At 54.6% G+C, this 17,753-nt stretch overlaps 1 protein-coding gene across 3 annotated transcripts in view; it reads left to right on the top strand.

Moving 5' to 3' along the window:
• Window positions 1-17,753, top strand: part of XXYLT1 (xyloside xylosyltransferase 1) — a 103,895-nt gene that overhangs the window by 19,121 nt on the left and 67,021 nt on the right. For 2 of the 3 annotated variants that reach the window (XM_077826198.1, XM_077826196.1), the window contains exon 2: window positions 10,586-10,733. In XM_077826198.1, the coding sequence (XP_077682324.1) occupies window positions 10,643-10,733 (91 nt within the window). In that variant the 5' untranslated portion in view covers window positions 10,586-10,642. Of the gene's footprint in view, window positions 1-3,582; window positions 3,610-10,585; window positions 10,734-17,753 lie in introns of those variants that run through there. The other variant, XM_077826197.1, reaches the window with a different exon arrangement.

Below are 17,753 nucleotides of genomic sequence, written 5' to 3' on the forward strand. Positions count from 1 at the left end.
TGTCTCCTCCTGTGAGTTGATCCTGCAGTGAAGCGCTGCTGATCTGTCTGTAATGCTGTGCTTATGCCATCACTGTGAAGCTAATTGGCAGAGGGGGCGGGGGGAAAGCAGGGATAAAGTAGAAATGGAACCTGGGTGTTAGTGAGGGTGCATGGAAGGGGTCTCTTCTCCGTGTGGGTGGTGTGTGTATTAAAAGCTGTTTGCACAGGAAACCCACAGCCACACTTTCCTCAAGTCCTAAACGAACTCAGCCAGATTTTGCACCAGGGATTTTACTTGAATGCTGCAACACAACTAAAGAATGAAATACAAAACTACAGCAGATGAACTCGCTGTGTCCAAATCTGTGCTGGGGAGAGGAAAAAAGGCCCTTGAAATATCAGAGCACAGCTCCTCTGGAGGAGAAAGCCCCCCCCCCCCCCCCCCCCCCCCCCCGGCTGCGGTGCAGAACTGCCTGTGGTTATTGAAAGCACATGCTGAATGCAGTTATTTTCCCATCTGTTTTCGGCAATGCTCCTTCTGACGGCTGCAGCTTCAGAGTCTGTTTTCCAGTAGTTTTGCCTTTGCTGTTGGGCTTTGTGTGCATTTCCAAGGCAGCAGGCTCCACTCTGTCCCAGCTCGGTGCTGATTAGCCCGGGAAGGGAGCCACCGGAGGTGCTGCAGGGCTCCAGGAGGGGGGCTCTTCCCTCTGAGTCAGCATTGAACTGACGCCCTGGCTTGCGGCTGAGAAGCATGGTGCTGCTGATGCTGCCATTTGCACGGTCAGAGGAGACAGACCCAGGCCCTAGCTATGGTCTGCGGCAGATGTAACCTGGGCAGAGCGGGGGTTTGTGTTGTGTTAGCCTCTGGGATCAGCCAGAGAGCCGGGGCGGGGCTCAGGCAAGGCAGCTGGAGCAGGTGAGGCGAAGTGCCCAGGCCAGTCATCACAGAGGAGAGTGTGCCTGGAGGGAGCACAGGGACACCAGCTGCGTAACATCACCCATGGCCAAAGGTCCCTGCTGGTCCTTGTCGTCCCCCCCCCCCCCCCCCGCTCTTCCTTCCAGCCTGCTCCTGCCAGTCTCAGTTCTTCTGGGCCCTGGAGCTTCGCTTTGCTGAGCCCCGGGAGAGGGGGCGCTGTGACCCCAGCCTCTTCTCCACACCCCATTGCAGCTTGCATTTAGGACAGCAAAAAACGGGGGGTGGGGGGTGTTCGCCAGATGTCCCGCGGCTCCTGGTGCTGGTGCCGTTAGCTCTAGAACGAGAGCGAACGAGTCACTTTGTTCCAGGTTGTCTGGGGTGAGATGCTGATGCGCTGCCTCTTCCCTGGCTATCATCTAACCCCTGGGCACACGGCCCCGTGCACAGAGGTCAGGCAGCCACAAAACCGGGCTCCAAACAGACCCCTCTCTCGGCCGTGAGAGCCCACCTGGGGCAGTACCTGGTTCCCCACCTGCCCTGAGGAAGGGGAACGTAGATAAAGGATTTCTTTGTTGCTTGTGCAGCATCTCTGAGTTAGCGATGTTATGCAGAGGAGTCTGGTGAGATGACGGCAGAAGGTCGTGGAGCTGATGTGACCTCCCTTGCAGTGCGAACCGGACTTTACCTTCCCCGTCGCTCCCCATGCATGGAGGCCGCTCTCGGCACTGGGGAGCCCTTCAGCTGACGTCCCTGCTTTGCTAAGGCTGGCTCAGCGCCCCGCTGTGGGAGCCCTGGCGGCTGGCCGTGCAGTGTCGAGCACCACGCCCTCAAAGCCTGCTCAGAGAGGCCTAGTTGCTGCGGTTCTCCAGGGCACCAGCCGTGGCTGGATCTGTTGCGAAGAGTTTGTGTTTCTGTGGCGGTCGTCGCCCCACACCTGGTCATCCTGGCCCATCCCGTCTCCGTGGGCGGGAGAGGGTCCGTGGAGGGATCCTCCCATGGGTGAAGGGTTCTTTGACACAGCCCGTCTGAGTGTGGGGGTGTTGCAGATGCCGGTAGGAGGCTGCTCTGTCGGCACCAGCCTGAAGTGGTCTTTGCATTGGTCCTGTGCCAAAGGCCACTTGGACCCAGTTTTATTCCTCTTGCTCCATTTCTGGCCAAGCTCTGCCACTTGTTTCCACGTCTCTGGATGCAGCAGCTTCCACCCCGGCGCGTGGGGCTGGGTGGGCTTGGCTTTGGCTTGTTTTGACAGCGCGCGAGCCCTGAGGGGAGCAGAATTCCCCTTTCCGCCCAGGCCCTGTGCACCTGGCCCCGGCCCGGCACGCAGAGCCATTTATCAGGAACTGCTCGGAGGGTGATTTGTTCGCGTGGCGGCGGGGCGGAAGCGCTGCTGATGGCTTTTATTAGTGACGAGGAAGTGGCAGTAAAGGAGCAGAGGTAACGTGGGGCACCGTGACTCAGACAGCAGCAGCTTCCCTTTCTGTGGCAGGGAGGGGAGCCCTGCACCTCGGGGCACAGTGAGGCAGCACCAGGGCCGGGCAGCGGCTCCCAGGCAGGCTGGGGCAGCCCGGGGCTGATGGCGATCTCTGGGGGAGATGGGTTGGTGGGACTGCCTGAGGCAGAGCCGAGTTGCGATCGCTGCCCCATGGGCTGAGCCTCACGCTCGCCCAGTTATCACATCTCCCCTCCCCCAGCCCGACCCGCTCACTGGTGGTTCTGTCTCGGCACATAGACCATGCACTCTTGGGAGCTGGTGTTCGCTGGGGGCCTGCATGGGAGGCTGGGGCTCTGATCGGGGTGGGGGGGGCGATTCTCGAGCTGCTGCTGCTGCAGCATGAGCGTTTAAGGCTAGGGCTCTTGCAACCCATGGATGTCCGCTTGATAGTGCCCCTTTGCCAGCATGCAGCAGCGCCCCCCGCTGGCCTGGGCTGTAGCTGCATGCAGCCCAGCCCCCTGCGGGCTCAGAGCCAGGCTGGGATTACCGTAGGCGCTCCTGGTTCCAAGCTGGTGCACAGACCAGGAGAGCTCTCCTTGCCCCAGCCCACCCGCCATAGCACGGCCTGGGAAGTTTACTGTGCATGGTTCTATTGGCGGCCTTCTCCAGCCTGGCGCTGCTGGGGATCTGCACTCTGACGCCCAGCCCACGGCTGCATCTCAGGCCTCTGCTGTGCTGGGCGCTAAGCTGTGACACTGGCTCCCCCCAGCCGTCTGGCTGGAGCCTTTCCTTCTCTCTCCTCTGTGCAGCACCACTTCGTTCCTGTAGCTCTTCGCTGCCCTCCCCAGGTCCGTGCCAGCTCAACGCCCACTGCACCCCCCCGTTTTTCTTCCACTCGCATTTGATTTCCCAGCCCCTCCCATGTGTCTGCTTCATCCATTTCAGCAGCAGCAGCTTTTAAACGCAATGGTCAGTGTCTTGGCCTATGGCACTAGCTGAACCAATTCTTCCTTCCCCTTCTCAGACGCTCCTCCGACCCAACGGACAGCCGATAACAGCTCTTGGTTGCTGACCTGGTCTGTATGGGAACTGGTGGCCTGGAGAGGGGTTGTGTCCCATTCCTGGGCCGTGACCCTTGCAGAGCCCATGTGACAGGCGCGTGGCTGCGTTCCAGCTCCCGGGAGACAGCGTCACAATCAGGCTGCCCTTCGCTGGTTTTTTGCAGTCCCAAACACAAGCAAAAGAAGAAGCTTAATCATGTTGCACAGATGATTGTGCCGGTGAGAAAGGGAGAGAAACCGTGTGGCTTAGGGGGATGGATCACTTGATGATTAGCTGTTCTGTTCATTCCTTCTGGGGCACCTGGCCACTGTCGGAGGAGAGGATACTGGGCTAGATGGACCATTGGTCTGACCCAGTAGGGCCGTCCTTATGTTCTTATGGGGGAAATCCAGCAATGCAATAGGGCTTCCCCTCCCAGATCCCAGAACACTGCCCAGGAACCAGCATTTGCACCGAGTTTGTGCACCCGAAATGTCTTGCACTCATGTGATAGGGCCATTGTGCAGTGGTGACGGTGTTAGCAACACACGCTGTGCTCACGCCGTCCCCCGGCTGCAGAGCTGGTACCAGGGATGACGATACCCTGGGAGAAAGTTGGCTTCTGGCAGGGAGGGACCCTGCAGGAATTAGGGTCTGAAAACAGCTCAGGAGGCTCCCGGTCTGGTGGCGCCCTTGGCAGACTCCTGGTTTAATGACACCCATGCCCTGAGAGAGAAGAACAGAAAAGAAAGCCAGTCGCTCTGTTTTCCCACTAAGTGCCATCTGAAAAATTCATGTAGCGCTGGGAGGTTCTCCGAGTGCATGGAAACGTCCCAGCCTGCGACAAACCTGCTTATTGCCCACACGTGTGCGCAGCCCAGCAGCATGCCTGATGAGCCTCTCCAGATACTGCTGCCCTACCTGCAGTGTCCTGGGAGAGAGACGCTCACTGGAGCTGAGGTGCAGGTGCTGCCTTTTGGCTGTGTGCGCACAGGAGCAATCTGCTCTGATGCCTGGCTGCACGGCTCACAGGTCTCCTGCCCCTTGTGTTTCTGGAGGCAGAGTCGATTCATTCCTTGTCTTTATTGCTCAAGAATGTACTGCATGAAAAGAGAATTCTTGGAGTGGAAGGTCTGCTCCTTTCTCTGCAACAGACAGGGAAAAGCTGGGGCTACTTCCCATATGCCAGAGGGTTGGGGAAATCCCATGGCCTGATTCTCCTCGCACATTCACTGATGTAACTCCACAGCATTGCAGGAGACTCGGCCCTCATGTTCCTAATAGCGCAGTCCTGCTCACTCCAGTCTGGTGGCTGGGTGCTGTGACCAGCTGGCATGTGTGGGAGTTCCTTCCCGGGGCTCTCTGAAGTACAGGTCAGCCCACTTCCCAGCTGCAGCCCTGGAAATGGTGCCGTGTGTGGGGTGCTGGGGTGCTGGGCTCCCACTGATAGCAGCAGCCCTTGTCCTGTCGCCAGTGCAGAGGGGAAGAGCTCCTTGCTGGGGATGTTCCCTGCTCCCGTGCTTGCCTGATAGCAAGACAGCATTGGCCTCACCGCAGCACAACGCCCCTGCTCCAGCCTGTGTGGGAAACCGAGCCCTGCAGAGCAGGTGTCTTGGGTGCTCTGCGATGAACGTGGTTGAAATGCCAGAGTCCTCTGTGCATCTCGATGTTACCGGGGTCAAGAGAGAGCTCCGTTTCACATTGGCCTTGCCATTATCCACTCACGGAGATGGTCGGTCTCCTGACAGCATGATTATTGCTCAAACGCTGTAACCGGTGTTACGTGCTCTCTGCAGCGGTGCCTCAGAAGGGCTTTTATGCTGGTCATGTCACCCAAAACACAAAACCTGTGGCTAATAATAGACTCTCCTCCCAGACTTACTGCTACGCTCCCCTTGGTGCATCTCTCCTGCTTTCCATCCTCACCGTTGGGTCCGAGAGGGAAATCACTGACTGCTAGATGCACCGGCCTCTCCACTGGCACAGACAGGTTGCCCTGATACCAGGATGATGGGCACTTTATCAGGGCTGACTATAGTACGTGATCTTGGACATGCCTTCCGTGACTGAGGAGCGCTCACTGGGGGGAAGTCTGTGTTCCTTTGGCTCTTCCCCCGGTTACAGGGCCTGCTGGAGCCGTTTCTTTCCTTCCCACGTGTCCGTGTCATGTTGCTCCCGTGTTTACTCTGCTGACAACACTGTTGGCTCTGAGAGGGAGTGGCTGGCTCAGGGATTGGCAGTGATGCGAGGAGCCGCCTAAGTCACCAGTTCCATCCAGCACAGTGACGTGACTAGTCATGTCCTGGTGCCAGGCCGAGGTGCGATGGGGTCAGGGCCCTGCTGTGCTGGGTGGGCTCTGGGGCGGCGTACGTAGGCCGTGCGCTGGAGACGTTATGGTCTAGGAAGGCGAGGAACGTGTCACGGATGGAGAGAAATGCATCCATTGGGTGCTGAGGAGAGAAGGGGCGAGGGTGAGCTGCCAGCAGGCATGGCATGGCGCGGAAGGGCGCTCCTGAGAGGAGTGTCAGCAATATGACGTCGTTGGAGAAACCCCAGCCTGCGAGCAATTTGACCATAGCAGTTCCCTCTCCTCTCCCCCATCTCTGAGAATGGCTGGGGCCAGCTGCCTCTGATGACGGTGCAGACAGTCCTGTAGTGGGCGACTTGCCAGGGAGCTGCCCACAGGGAAGTTTCTTCCTGGCCCCTGTCAGCTACAGGCTGACTCATGCCCTGAAGCAGGAGGATTTTTTTTGCCCTTTGTAAATTTTTATCCTGTGTGACTGTGACATTCCCCAGAGTACAATCTGGAGCACTGAACAGCTGTGTCCCATCAGTTCACCAACCTGGGGTGACTCTTATGTTGCTTGCGGTAAGAACCTCCACTCCTGGTCTGTTCACACACCACCTCAAACATGTAAAATCACTCCCCGTGGCACCGCATTGAGCGCTCCTTGTTAGCCACTCAAGAATTAAACTGCAGAGCAACACCAGCAAATTCTTAGTCCCAGACTTTCCTCAGAACTGTGCCTCTTGTACTGTCTAGCACACTACTGAACAGTAAAGCTCACAGAAAGTCTGTCATTTCATCAAAGGAAAACGATTTATTAAAGCTCAATTTCTTGGGCGAGAAACATCGTTGCTGAGTCGTGGTGACACATAGTCCATTGTGGACCTGTGGTTTGAAACATTCCTGTGATGCAACGTAAATTTCTTGTTCACACCTTCCAGTTGCTGGAGAAGGGATGCTTAAGTCAGCCCATTGACTTTGTTGATACCTATCTGGGAGGGCCAGTGTGTCTTTGTCTCTGAAAAACTGGTTTGTGCCTGCTTGTCTTAATCTTGGAGCATGTGATAACAATGATACATACTAGAATCTAACAATTTAACATACAGTGTTGATACACACTGTTTATCAGGATGACAATATTCAGCAGATTATGAGTTTTCAAATGATATCTCACAAGGCATACTTTGTACTAAATTTATCAGAGTCTTGTAAAAGTGATGACCATAATAGAATAGACCATCACAGTGATGTAATGCTGGACATTCTTCTTGTCCAGATAAATGTCTCATCCTTTTTCGAATCCTGCTGAGCACTTGGCTTCAATATCGTCTTGTGGCAGTGAGTTCCATGGGTTAATATGCATTGTGGTAAAAAGAAATCCTTGTGGGAGTTGTAAATGTGTTGCCTTTCAGTTCGTGGGCTGCCCCTTGCTCCCTCATGTCAGGAAAGGGGTAATTTGGAGTCCCAGCTCTCCGCGCCAGCCATTTTTCTGTGCACTCTCTCACACCCCTACAGGCCAGACCAAACTGTTGTTTGTTGATCTCTTAGCAAATGCTTTTTAGCTACATCTGGGCTCCCGCATGGCCTGTGGAACCGCGCTGCATAAAGAGACAAAATCCTCACGTACACCCTGTGTATCGCTGTGTTGGCATCAGCCTGTGTCTCCATCAGCCACAGGCAGATCCCCAATACAACTTGAGCTGCGGCCTGCCCCTCCCGAGGGGGGAGCGCAGCATGGCACGGGGTTGGCCTTCCCCCCACCCCGGGGCGGGAGCGCAGCACGGAAGCAAACGTGGATACGTGAAAGGCAGCCAGTCCCATCCAGACAAAGTGGCGTGTTTGGCCTTCCTCAGCAGGTAGCTCAGGTCCCCACAGACAGCTCGCTGTGCAGAGGAGTCGCTTCTCCTCTTGGTGCGAGCCGTTATCATTCAGGGCTGGGGGAGCAGGATGTGTGTGTGCAAGATGCCCCCCGCAAGGCTGGAGGAACTGGGAGGGGGTGAGATGCCCCCCTGGGGATAGGGGAGCAGGTGGGGTCCGAGATGACTTCCCTTTATGGCAGGAGGAGCGGGGGGCAAGATGCCCACCCCCAGGGCTGGGGGGAGCAGAGCGGGGCAGTACCTCTGAGGCTAAGGGCCGTCTGGCTGGCATCTCTCTTGGAAGCTGCGTGGAAGGCCAAGGGCCCAGCAGTGATCAGTGATGGCCTGTCCTGGGTTTCTGCTTCCCACTGCCCCCGTTTCGGTGCCCAGGACATTCGTTAAATAGCACTGCACTTCTCTTCCACTCGCCAGCTGAAGCTTTCCAACCACTTTACATGGTCCAATGAGTTCGGCCTCGTCAGGCCCTGCACTAACTGCTCCATTTGGCCGGGGCGCTCATGCCCAGGGCGCTAACGTGGCTTGCAGAGCTCATTCCGGGAGCCTGGCAGAGTTCGAGACTAGAGCACTCTCTGCACAAGGAACGTGACCTGTGGCTGGCAGCTATTGTCCACCATGAGCCATTTTCCTCATGCAGCCAGTGTCTGAGAAGTCTTGGCATGCGTCTGACAAGGCTTGGAGAGGGGAATGCTGCTGAGATCCCTGCCCTGGAGGGGACTCGAGGAGAAATCGGTACCCTATTAACGGACCCTCTTCTGTATTTAGTCAGCAATGCTGCCAGCCTGTGATTTGACTTCTCTATTCCCTGTTCATCGGGAATATCACAGTCAAGGTAAAACTTCAACTTCAAGATCAAACCAGACGACAGGGAGGGAAGGTCCGTACGCAGAGGTAACCCTTGCTGCACTTTCCTGAGGTCACTGTTACATAATGTGTCTTGCAGAAGAATGGAAGATGGTGTTGTCAGTTAGTGCGTTTCCCAGGTATCAGAGACTTCTCCCTCGTGTGGATGAATTACCTCTTGGTTTGATGGATTGAAGTAAAACCCATCACAGTCTGTTTGAGGGTTGGTCTCTGAGTCTAGTTTAGAATCAATTTGCAGCTCGTCTAGTGATGATGTTTTAGTGAGACAGTACTGCCTGGGAAATGTCTGGGAAGGGAGAGCCATGGAGTACAGCCCCTTTGTCCTCTCTGGATTCGGCTGCGTTTAACGTTACTGAAGAGCCAGTGTCTGGTTGAACTTTTCCAGTTTTCCTTTACATGCAGAATACAACGTGACCTTGACTCTCCAGGTCTCAGAGATCCCAAACTCTCTTATCAGCAACAGGGTCAGGTTCTTGATGTCTGTTAATTACCCTGAATGTTCGGTTGGTTATCTGGCATGACTCAGTAACCTGTAGTATGGTGTTTGGATAATAAACATTGGACTGCATAGTAGTTACTGTGTGTCAACTTAGTCGCATCTCAAAATCAATTAGGGGCTTGTAAAATGTCAGTAGCTAATGGCTGACGAAGTACATCTGGGAACACGTGCTCCTCTTGGCAAAGCCCCTTTGTTAGCCTCCTTTGTGTAGTCTCCAGTCTCTCAGAGGGCAGTACAGCATGTGGGTGCGTTGTTGTTTTGCTTTCCTATAGCTCATGAAAATAACCAGATTTTCATTTGTGCATCTATTTAATTATGTCGTGTGTCACCAGCAAGAGGGGTTATAAACAGCATGCATTCGGAAGAGATCTCTATGCAGCAGGGTGTCACAGAGCATCATGGGAGTCCAAGTGTTCCGGGCCATAATGTTCTCCACCGTATTTACAGTGGCAGGCCACAGTGATGTCTGTGCAGGGCTCACAATCTCCCTGCATGTCCAGCCACAGAAACCAGCCCCGGGAAGGGAAGGGGAGAGTGCTCTGCTTGTGATGTGATGTGTTCAATCCCGTATTAAACCAGCCTCTGATCTGACAGCCTGTAGTGCACCGTAGCAGCAGATACACCGGGCGGGTTTGTGGCACTGATGTCCAGGGACCCTGTGAAGCACTAGCAGAGAGCAGTTATTTTTCTTTCTTTCAATGCACCGTGCAGCGACTGCAGTCCTTGGCCTCGTGAGTGCCCAAGCCCTGGCAGCAAACTAGTGCCACAGGAGAGTCTGTTATACCCCCTCATTCAGCACAGGGTTCATGGAGATATAAAGTGTACTGAGAGATCCGCATGGGAAAAGTGAGATGTTACCTTTGATCTGGGTGGGAATTGTTCTCGTGGATGATGGTGGTGGTTGTTTTATTAGCATTTATGGTGTGTGCCCTCCTTGTGCGAGATACTGTGCAGACCTAGATGGAGGCAGAGTCCCTGCTGCAAAGAACTTGCAGGCAAGGGTGTGCAGTCACACCTGGTGGGATCAGGCCCCTGCTGACCACCTGTGGCTACAGTGAGATCTCCCGGGGTGAGAGTTTCTGGTCCCTGACCACTGACATTGAAGGGAGTTTTGCCACTGGCTTAAATGAGAGCAGGTCCGGGCCATTGGCCCATAGCACATTCTCACTGCATCAACAGCAGTGTAAGAAACCCCAGGAAGCCACCTGTGCCACAGGCTCTGACCTCCTACTGGTGCAGTTATTGGACCCTCTTTTATTTGCTCGTTCGCATGCTGTGGCCCATCCTTCCCTGCACCTAGTCTTGTGCTGAAATGTTAGAGAAGGAGGCTGGGCTTGTGGTCAAAGCACTGGGCTGGGGCTCCGGGTTCAGCTCCTGGCCCTGCCCCAGATTCCCTCTGTGGCCTTTGGCAAATCACGTAATTGCTGTGTGCCTCAGTTTCCCCATCTGAACAATGGAGATAAACAGTTCCCTTGCCCTATCTCATCTATTTAAATTGTAAACTCCTTGGGTCAGGGGCCCTTAACTGTGTGTGTGCAGTGCCCAGCCCAGGGAGGCCTCTTGGCAAAACTGAAGTCCCTCTAAATAATCTACGTGGTTCAGTATTAAGCACCAGCGAATGTGCCCAGCACGTGGCGGGGATTGTCTGCGGTGCACAGTGAGCCCAGTGGTGGTTTGTGTGTCTCCCCCAGGTAATATTCCATGACGTGGACGTACTGACAGAACAGCTGTTCCCAGTGGTTGAGGCCATGCAGAAACACTTCAGTGCTGGGTCCGGGGCCTACTACAGCGACTCCATCTTCTTCCTGTCCGTGGCCATGCACCGCATCATGCCCACAGGTGAGCCTTCCGGGCGCGGCAGCAGCCAGGGGCAGCACAGCGGGTTTCTCCCAGCACGTAAATGTACCCAGTGGTCCATGCAATGCAGAGAGGCTGCTGTCACGGGAACAGCAAGCTTGTCCATGTGCCGACAGGCAGGTTTGACCTCGATGAGCTATGAGCCACTGCCCTAGTGTGGCGCACAAGGGCATTCTGTGTAGCCTGGTGCCCAATACTGCATCACTGACACACACAGGGCTGTGTTGGCTGGTGATTTCCAGCTGTGCCCTGGGGCTCCCTGGCCCGTTACAAAGGTGGTGCTGGAAGGTGCAATGCTGCAGCTGTTGTTTCCAGGTGGTGGCTTGGGAGTGCCCAGGGCTGACCTGCAGTGGGGCTGAGCCCTGCAGTCAGATGTTCTTTCCAGCTGCTGACACTGCATAAGGCCTCTCCTCCCGAGGCTCCGAAGTATGCTCACACGTTCCCCCGAGGAGGTAATTCCCTGTGATGGGGTCAGAACCTGATTTCTGCTCCCTGTTCTTAAGGAGCCTGGTGATGGCCCAAGTTGTCATGGACTCACAGGTCGTGCTCTCCTGGCTCCGTGCGGTCCCTGGGGGAAACTCCCTACAGTGCGACAGCCCTTCTCAGGGGTCCACTCTCTCTTGGGGGTTAAGCCCCTCCGCCTCCTGAAGCCGCACCTCTCTGAGCCTCCAGCATGCCTGACTCACTGTGGGCCCCCTCAGGGAGTCCCCTCGCTCTGGACCCCCGGGGCCTCCATTCCCGGGGGAATAATGCCACCCTGATCTCTGGATCAGAGCAACTCTCAGTCAGCGGAACACAGGAGGGTGTATTGAGCATCTGAACCCAGCACAGGAAACTCTCTGGGCCTCAGGCCTGGCCTCCCTCAGCCCAGCACATCTAGTCTCTCCAGCATCCAGGTTGGGCTGAGCTGTCCCCAAAGCCCCGGGTGGGAGAGCTGGTGGGTCGGGGAGCCTGCATTTAAAAGGCCAGTCCTCAGACACAGATCTTTCCTTCACCTACGGTGGTTTCAAACCAGCCCTGTTGTGGACCAGGCCAGAGGAAGCTCTCTGCGCCATGCGGGCCTGAAGCTGTGACTGCCCCAGAAGCTCAGGTTGAAAGGGGTGTTGCTGGCGAAAGGTGCTCGGCGCTTGTGAATGGGACGGCGGCTGGGATACGGGTGTGTGTTCGGAGCGCCAGTGATTTTGCGGGTTGAGTCAGCGTGTCAGGACGCTGCTGTGTTACGTCTGAGTCTCCTTCATGCCCCTGGAGCCCACTGAAAGGAACTGAAGTCGAGGATCCAAACAGCCCTGAGCTGTAAAGTAGTATGGAGCAGGAGGTTGCCCTGGCCCTGTCTCTGCTTCCGACAATATCTGAAATTCTCCAGCTATGTTAACTTCCTGCTTTTCCATCCCCGCCCATGCCTGGCGAGCAGATGGGGACACAGCAGGTTTGTGGTAGCTGATGGCCTCTGGCTGGCTGGCTCCGTGTGAGCAGACACTGGGAGCAGAGCAGGGTATTGATTAGTGCATTCCTTTCCCATCGGAAAGCTCTGTTGATGGATGGTCATTGATTTTGTCTTTATCTGTTCTTATCTTGCCTTGCTCTCTGCATTATTGTGGAACCAAGGGACAGCAATAAATCTACAGGAAAACAAAGCAGCCCTGGAAAAGGGGCTTGGCTCAGTTAGCTGCAGCCTTTTCCTTCCTCTGCAGCCTGTGGGTAGTTCTCCTGGGACACATCTTCTCTGTAAGCTCGGCCTGTAACTCGCTGTGTCCCTGCTCTGTCCTCCCTTCCTGCTAAGACTCCTGTTTCTCACAGCAGGGGCCAGACCTGGGAGAGTGGCTGAGTTGCTGGCGCACTAATGAATGTTTGGGTCAGAATTTGATGGTCACAGACCATATGGGTGTTGTGGAGCCTTCATAGCGTTTTGCATCCCTGATTCAGCAAGGTACCTGCGTTTGAGGAGCCCTCTGGCTTCAGGGGGGCAGCCCGGCTCTTGCAGCTCAGCACACATGTCAGTGTCTTGCTGAGCTGGGCCACTGAGCAGTGTTTGGCTATGGCGGGGAATGCGTTGCAGTGGTTAGAACAGGGGGCAGGGAATCAGCATTTGCATCGGTGACGGGAAAGGCCTGTTAGGTCATCTAGCCCAACTGCCTGCCAGTGCGGGGTGGCTGGCTCTGGAGCTATGTTCTGGCCAGCCAGTGTTCCCAGTGACAGCACTCCCAGGGCTTATCATAGAATCATAGAATATCAGGGTTGGAAGGGACCTCAGGAGGTCATCTAGTCCCACCCCCTGCTCAAAAGCAGGACCAATCCCCAATTAAATCATCCCTGCCAGGGCTTTGTCAAGCCTGACCTTAAAAACTTCTAAGGAAGGAGATTCCACCACCTCCTTAGGCAACGCATTCCAGTGTTTCACCACCCTCCTAGTGAAAAAGTTTTTCCTAATATCCAACCTAAACCTCCCCCCCTGCAACTTGAGACCATTACTCCTTGTCCTGTCCTCTTCTACCACTGAGAATAGTCTAGAACCATCCTCTCTGGAACCACCTCTCAGGTAGTTGAAAGCAGCTATCAAATCCCCCCTCATTCTTCTCTTCTGCAGACTAAACAATCCCAGTTCCCTCAGCCTCTCCTCATAAGTCATATGTTCCAGACCCCTAATCATTTTTGTTGCCCTTCGCTGGACTCTTTCCAATTTATCCACATCCTTCTTATAGTGTGGGGCCCAAAACTGGACACAGTACTCCAGATGAGGCCTCACCAATGTCGAATAGAGGGGGACGATCACGTCCCTCGATCTGCTCGCTATGCCCCTACTTATACATCCCAAAATGCCATTGGCCTTCTTGGCAACAAGGGCACACTGCTGACTCATATCCAGCTTCTCGTCTTCTTCTCATGTGAAGCTTCTTCTCATGGGGAAGCTTCATTCTACTAGGGCAGAGTTGAGCTCTCCAAAGCTGTCTAAGGGATTTGGACACCCAATTCTCATGGAATCCAAGTCACCTGGCAGCAGCTGCTTGTGTGCATGTCCTGGGTCGAGGTGTCACCAAGTCCCCTGGCTTCCCTGCTCTTGTTACTTGCGCTGCCTAGATCAAAGCTGGCTCGGGTATGTCTGCTTGTGCTACCGTCACGCCTCTGATGGCAGTGTGGACGTAGGTGTCATTAATGATTGGCTGTAAGCCAGGGGCACTGAAATGTGCTCAGGGAAGTTTCTGTTGGGCCATAAAGCCCATTATAGCTGAGTGAACATGAGGGGGTGGCTTGCCTGAGCCCATAGTGTATCGTGCAGCGCCGGCAGTTATATGAGCAGTTGTTATTTTCCAGACAAGGAGGAAATGGAGCAGACTCTGGCATCCTTCCTTTGTTCTTGGGCCGTCCTTTCAAACGCAGCCTTCTGGAGGAGGGTCATAGCGTCAGGCAGCAGGGAAGGCAGGAGGGTGACCCAAGACCTTCCTGGTGGAGGTCTGGACCAACTGGCACCATGAGGCATGCAGAATGGTTTGTGGGGGAGGGGGGAATCTCTGGAAGAAAGAGGCTGTCTTGGGTTATTTTGTGATGGGCTTTCTATTCTCTGAACAGTCACCCAGATAAAGTGAATCTGTCTAATGCCCAGTGTTGTTAGATATCTGGATTGGCCTGGCCAGGCACCCGGTGTGGGGCAGAACAGGACAGTGGGTGGGGGCTGAGTCCAGGAATCTGTCCTTGATGCTCGTTAATTTCCAAAACATCAAAGACCTGCTTTTCTACAGCCCAGCAGGCTGCTCTCTTGTGTTTCTTCCCATCCTGATTTGTCCTCCTCCATCTGAGAAGCAGGTACATCCCACCTGCCCTCCGGGAAGTCTCAGTTTGGCTTGGAATGCTGCAATCCCAAACCCCAGAGATGGGTCTCACAGCAGCCTTTGCGTATTTGTTGAAATTCATGGATCAGGACAGCAGTAGGGGCATTCTGTTACATGGTGGCTGATTTTGTACCTACCGCAGCTGAAATGACTGCAGCCCCCTCTGCCCCCTCCTCCCAGGCCTGGAGCTGTGCCAGGACCCTGACTGAAAGGTTTCCCTGCTGCGGTGACCGAGTGCCAGGCAGTGAGCTTGGCTCTCCTGACGTGACTCCTGTCGGAAGGGTAAGGTGCTCTCGCTGTGGATCATTGGCTGCATGGGATTGTGGGCCCTTTGGAATGGATTTTGAACGACTGCCTCTAGTTGCTTCCCGTGCAGCAGGGCTCTGTGGTGATGGTTCCCATTTGTGAATTCTTGTCGCTCTGAAATTGGCTCCTTTCTTTGGCTTGTATCACTGGCTTCCTGTGAAGCTGGCGCTTACCTTCCAAGGATAAGGCAGAGCCACTTGAGCCTGCTGGCCTCCACCCAGCGTAAATCCCGCCTGCGTGCTTTGTGCAGCTTGGCAAACTGCGAGCACTGTCTCCCTCTGCAGAGGCAGGTGTGAAATGCAAAGGGCAATGTCTTGGTGGCCAGACATGTCAGTCACTTGTCACGTTCCTGAAGCCGGAGTCTCCTTCCTGTGGGCATCTGGGACAGCTAGCGATGACTGGTCACTTGCCATTAACAAAAGAGACGGAAAAGCGCAGACTGGAGAAAGTCACATCCTTGGAAACCTTGTCAGAGAGGCTCTGAAACACGCAGGTTCCGTCGTCGCTCTGAGCATAACGCGTCTGCCGTGGTTTGAGCTGCTGGAGGAGGAGTGGTCAGGTGATGCTGGGGCGGGCAGAGGCATGCAGGGAACAAGGAAAGGTGAGGAACAGACTGCATGTCGTGCGCAGAATGGACCAACATGCCAGCCAGCCAGCCAGGGTAGGAATAAATAGTTTTCTGAATGGAGAGAGGTAAATAGTGGTTTCTCCTAGGGCTCTGTACTGGGCCCAGTCCTTTTTAACATATTCATAAATGATCTGGAAAAAGGGGTAAACAGTGAGGTGGCAACATTTGCAGATGATACAAAATTACTCAAGATAGTTAAGTCCAAAGCTGATTGAGAGGAGCTACAAAGGGATCTCACAAACCTGGGTGACTGGGCAACAAAATGGCAGATAAAATTCAATATTGATAAATGCAAAGTAATACACATTGGAAAACATAATCCCAACTATACATATACAATGATGGAGTCTAAATTAGCTGTTACCACTCAAGAAAGATCTTGGAGTCATTTGTGGATAGTTCCCTGACTGCATTTGCTGAGCTGTATAGTGTCAGTCAGAAAAGCTACTAGAAAGTTAGGAACCATTAGGAAAGGGATAGATAATAAATCAGAAACTGTCATAATGCATGTATATAAATTTATGGTACCCCCACACCTTGCACACTGTGTGCATATCTGGTTGCTGCATCTCAGAAAAGATATATTGGAATTGGAAAAGGTACAGAGAAGGGCAACAAAAATTATTAGGGGCATGGAACAGCTTCCGTTTAAGGAGAGATTAATAAAACTAGGACTTTTCAGCTTGGAAAAGAGATGACTAAGGGGAGAAAATGACTGGTGGAGAAAATGAATAAGGAAGTGTTATTTACCCCTTACTTAGCACAAGAATCAGGGGTCACCCAATGAAATTAACAGGTAGCAGGTTTAAAACAGACATAAAGAAGTACTTCTTCACACAATGCACAGTCAACCTGAGGAACTTGTTGCCATGGTTGTTGTGAAGGCCAAAAGTATAACTGGGTTCAAGAAAGAATTAGATAAGTTCATGGAGGATAGGCCCTTCAATGGCTAATAGCCAGGATGGTCAGGAATGCAGCCCCATGCTCTGGGTGTCCCTTGCCTCAGTTTGCCAGAAGCTGGGAATGGGCAATGGGGTGGATTATTTGATGATTCCCTGTTCTGTTCGTTCCCTCTGGGGCACCTGGCATTGGCTGCTGTCGGAAGGCAGGACACTGGGCTGGATGGACCGTTGGTCTGGCCCAGTCTGGCCATTCTTATGTTCCAGTGGAGACTGAACCTCTTTCCTGTTGACGCTGTTGTAATGAACTGGCTATCAGGCATGCGCCACTACCCTGCCCTGGGCCGAATCAGAACTGCCAGCTGTGTGTCACAGGCCGTATACTGCAGAGTGCTAAGGGAGAGTCCGCTTTAGTTCCACTGCTGGGGTGCTTTGGCAGCAGGGGGCTCTGGGGCCTGCTGTTGCTGCCGTGAGGAGAAGCGTGGAAGCTGCAGGTGGCAGATGAGTTTATGACACTGCTCTCGTTGCCTGCTCCGGCTGGAGAACGGTGCCGCAGCCCGTGCTGATCTTCAGAAGCAGGAACCTGCTCCCTGCTTTAATGCAGGGAGCGGCGCCATTTGCAGCTCCTCAGCTCCGCTGGGTCTGAGCGCAAGAGTGAGCAGAGACCAGGGGTTGGGGCAGGCTCTCACCGGAGAGGGGCCAGGCTGATGTAAACAGTGCCCCGCCACCCCTCCCAGGCAAAGGAGCAGAGCAGGTGCTGGCCGCTCTCTGCAGACCAGCACCAGGCTGTCTTTCTGTGCTAGGGAGTCACGTGCCCTGTGTCCGGTCCAGAGGGATACGCGAGGGCTATGTGACCCTTAAAATGCAGTTGGCTCCTGGCTCGGAGGCTCACCGTGGTGATGGCTTTGAGAGCAGAGGGGTCAGTGGGGCGCTGGGGACCAAGGGTGCCTCCGAAGACCCGGGGCCAGTTGCCAGTGCAGTCTCTTTGCCTGCGCATGTGCAGTGCCCGGGTGTCGGGAGCAAATGCAGAACGTGGCTTGTTCCGCCGGCCCTGCGTGCCCATGTGGCAGGTGGATAACCTGTTTCCATGTCGAGTAAATGCACTTCTGTCCGGGGAGCCCCAATAGGTTGCTTTGCCTGTGAGAATTATTGGGAGGCCTCTGGGGATGAGGCTCCTAAATAGTGCCGCTAGCCCAAGGAGATCCCAGGGCAGGAACAAGTCCATGACCGTTCAGCCTAAGCAGGAGCCGAGTTGTCATGGGCTGAAAGCTGCCCCCGCTGGGTGGTGGGGATCCCAGGTCATAGGCCCCGAAGCAGCCGGGCTGCAGCTCCAGCTCTGCAGATT

This window comes from Eretmochelys imbricata, chromosome 9 (genome assembly GCF_965152235.1).
Source record: "Eretmochelys imbricata isolate rEreImb1 chromosome 9, rEreImb1.hap1, whole genome shotgun sequence".
Classification (NCBI taxonomy): Eukaryota; Metazoa; Chordata; order Testudines; family Cheloniidae; genus Eretmochelys; species Eretmochelys imbricata.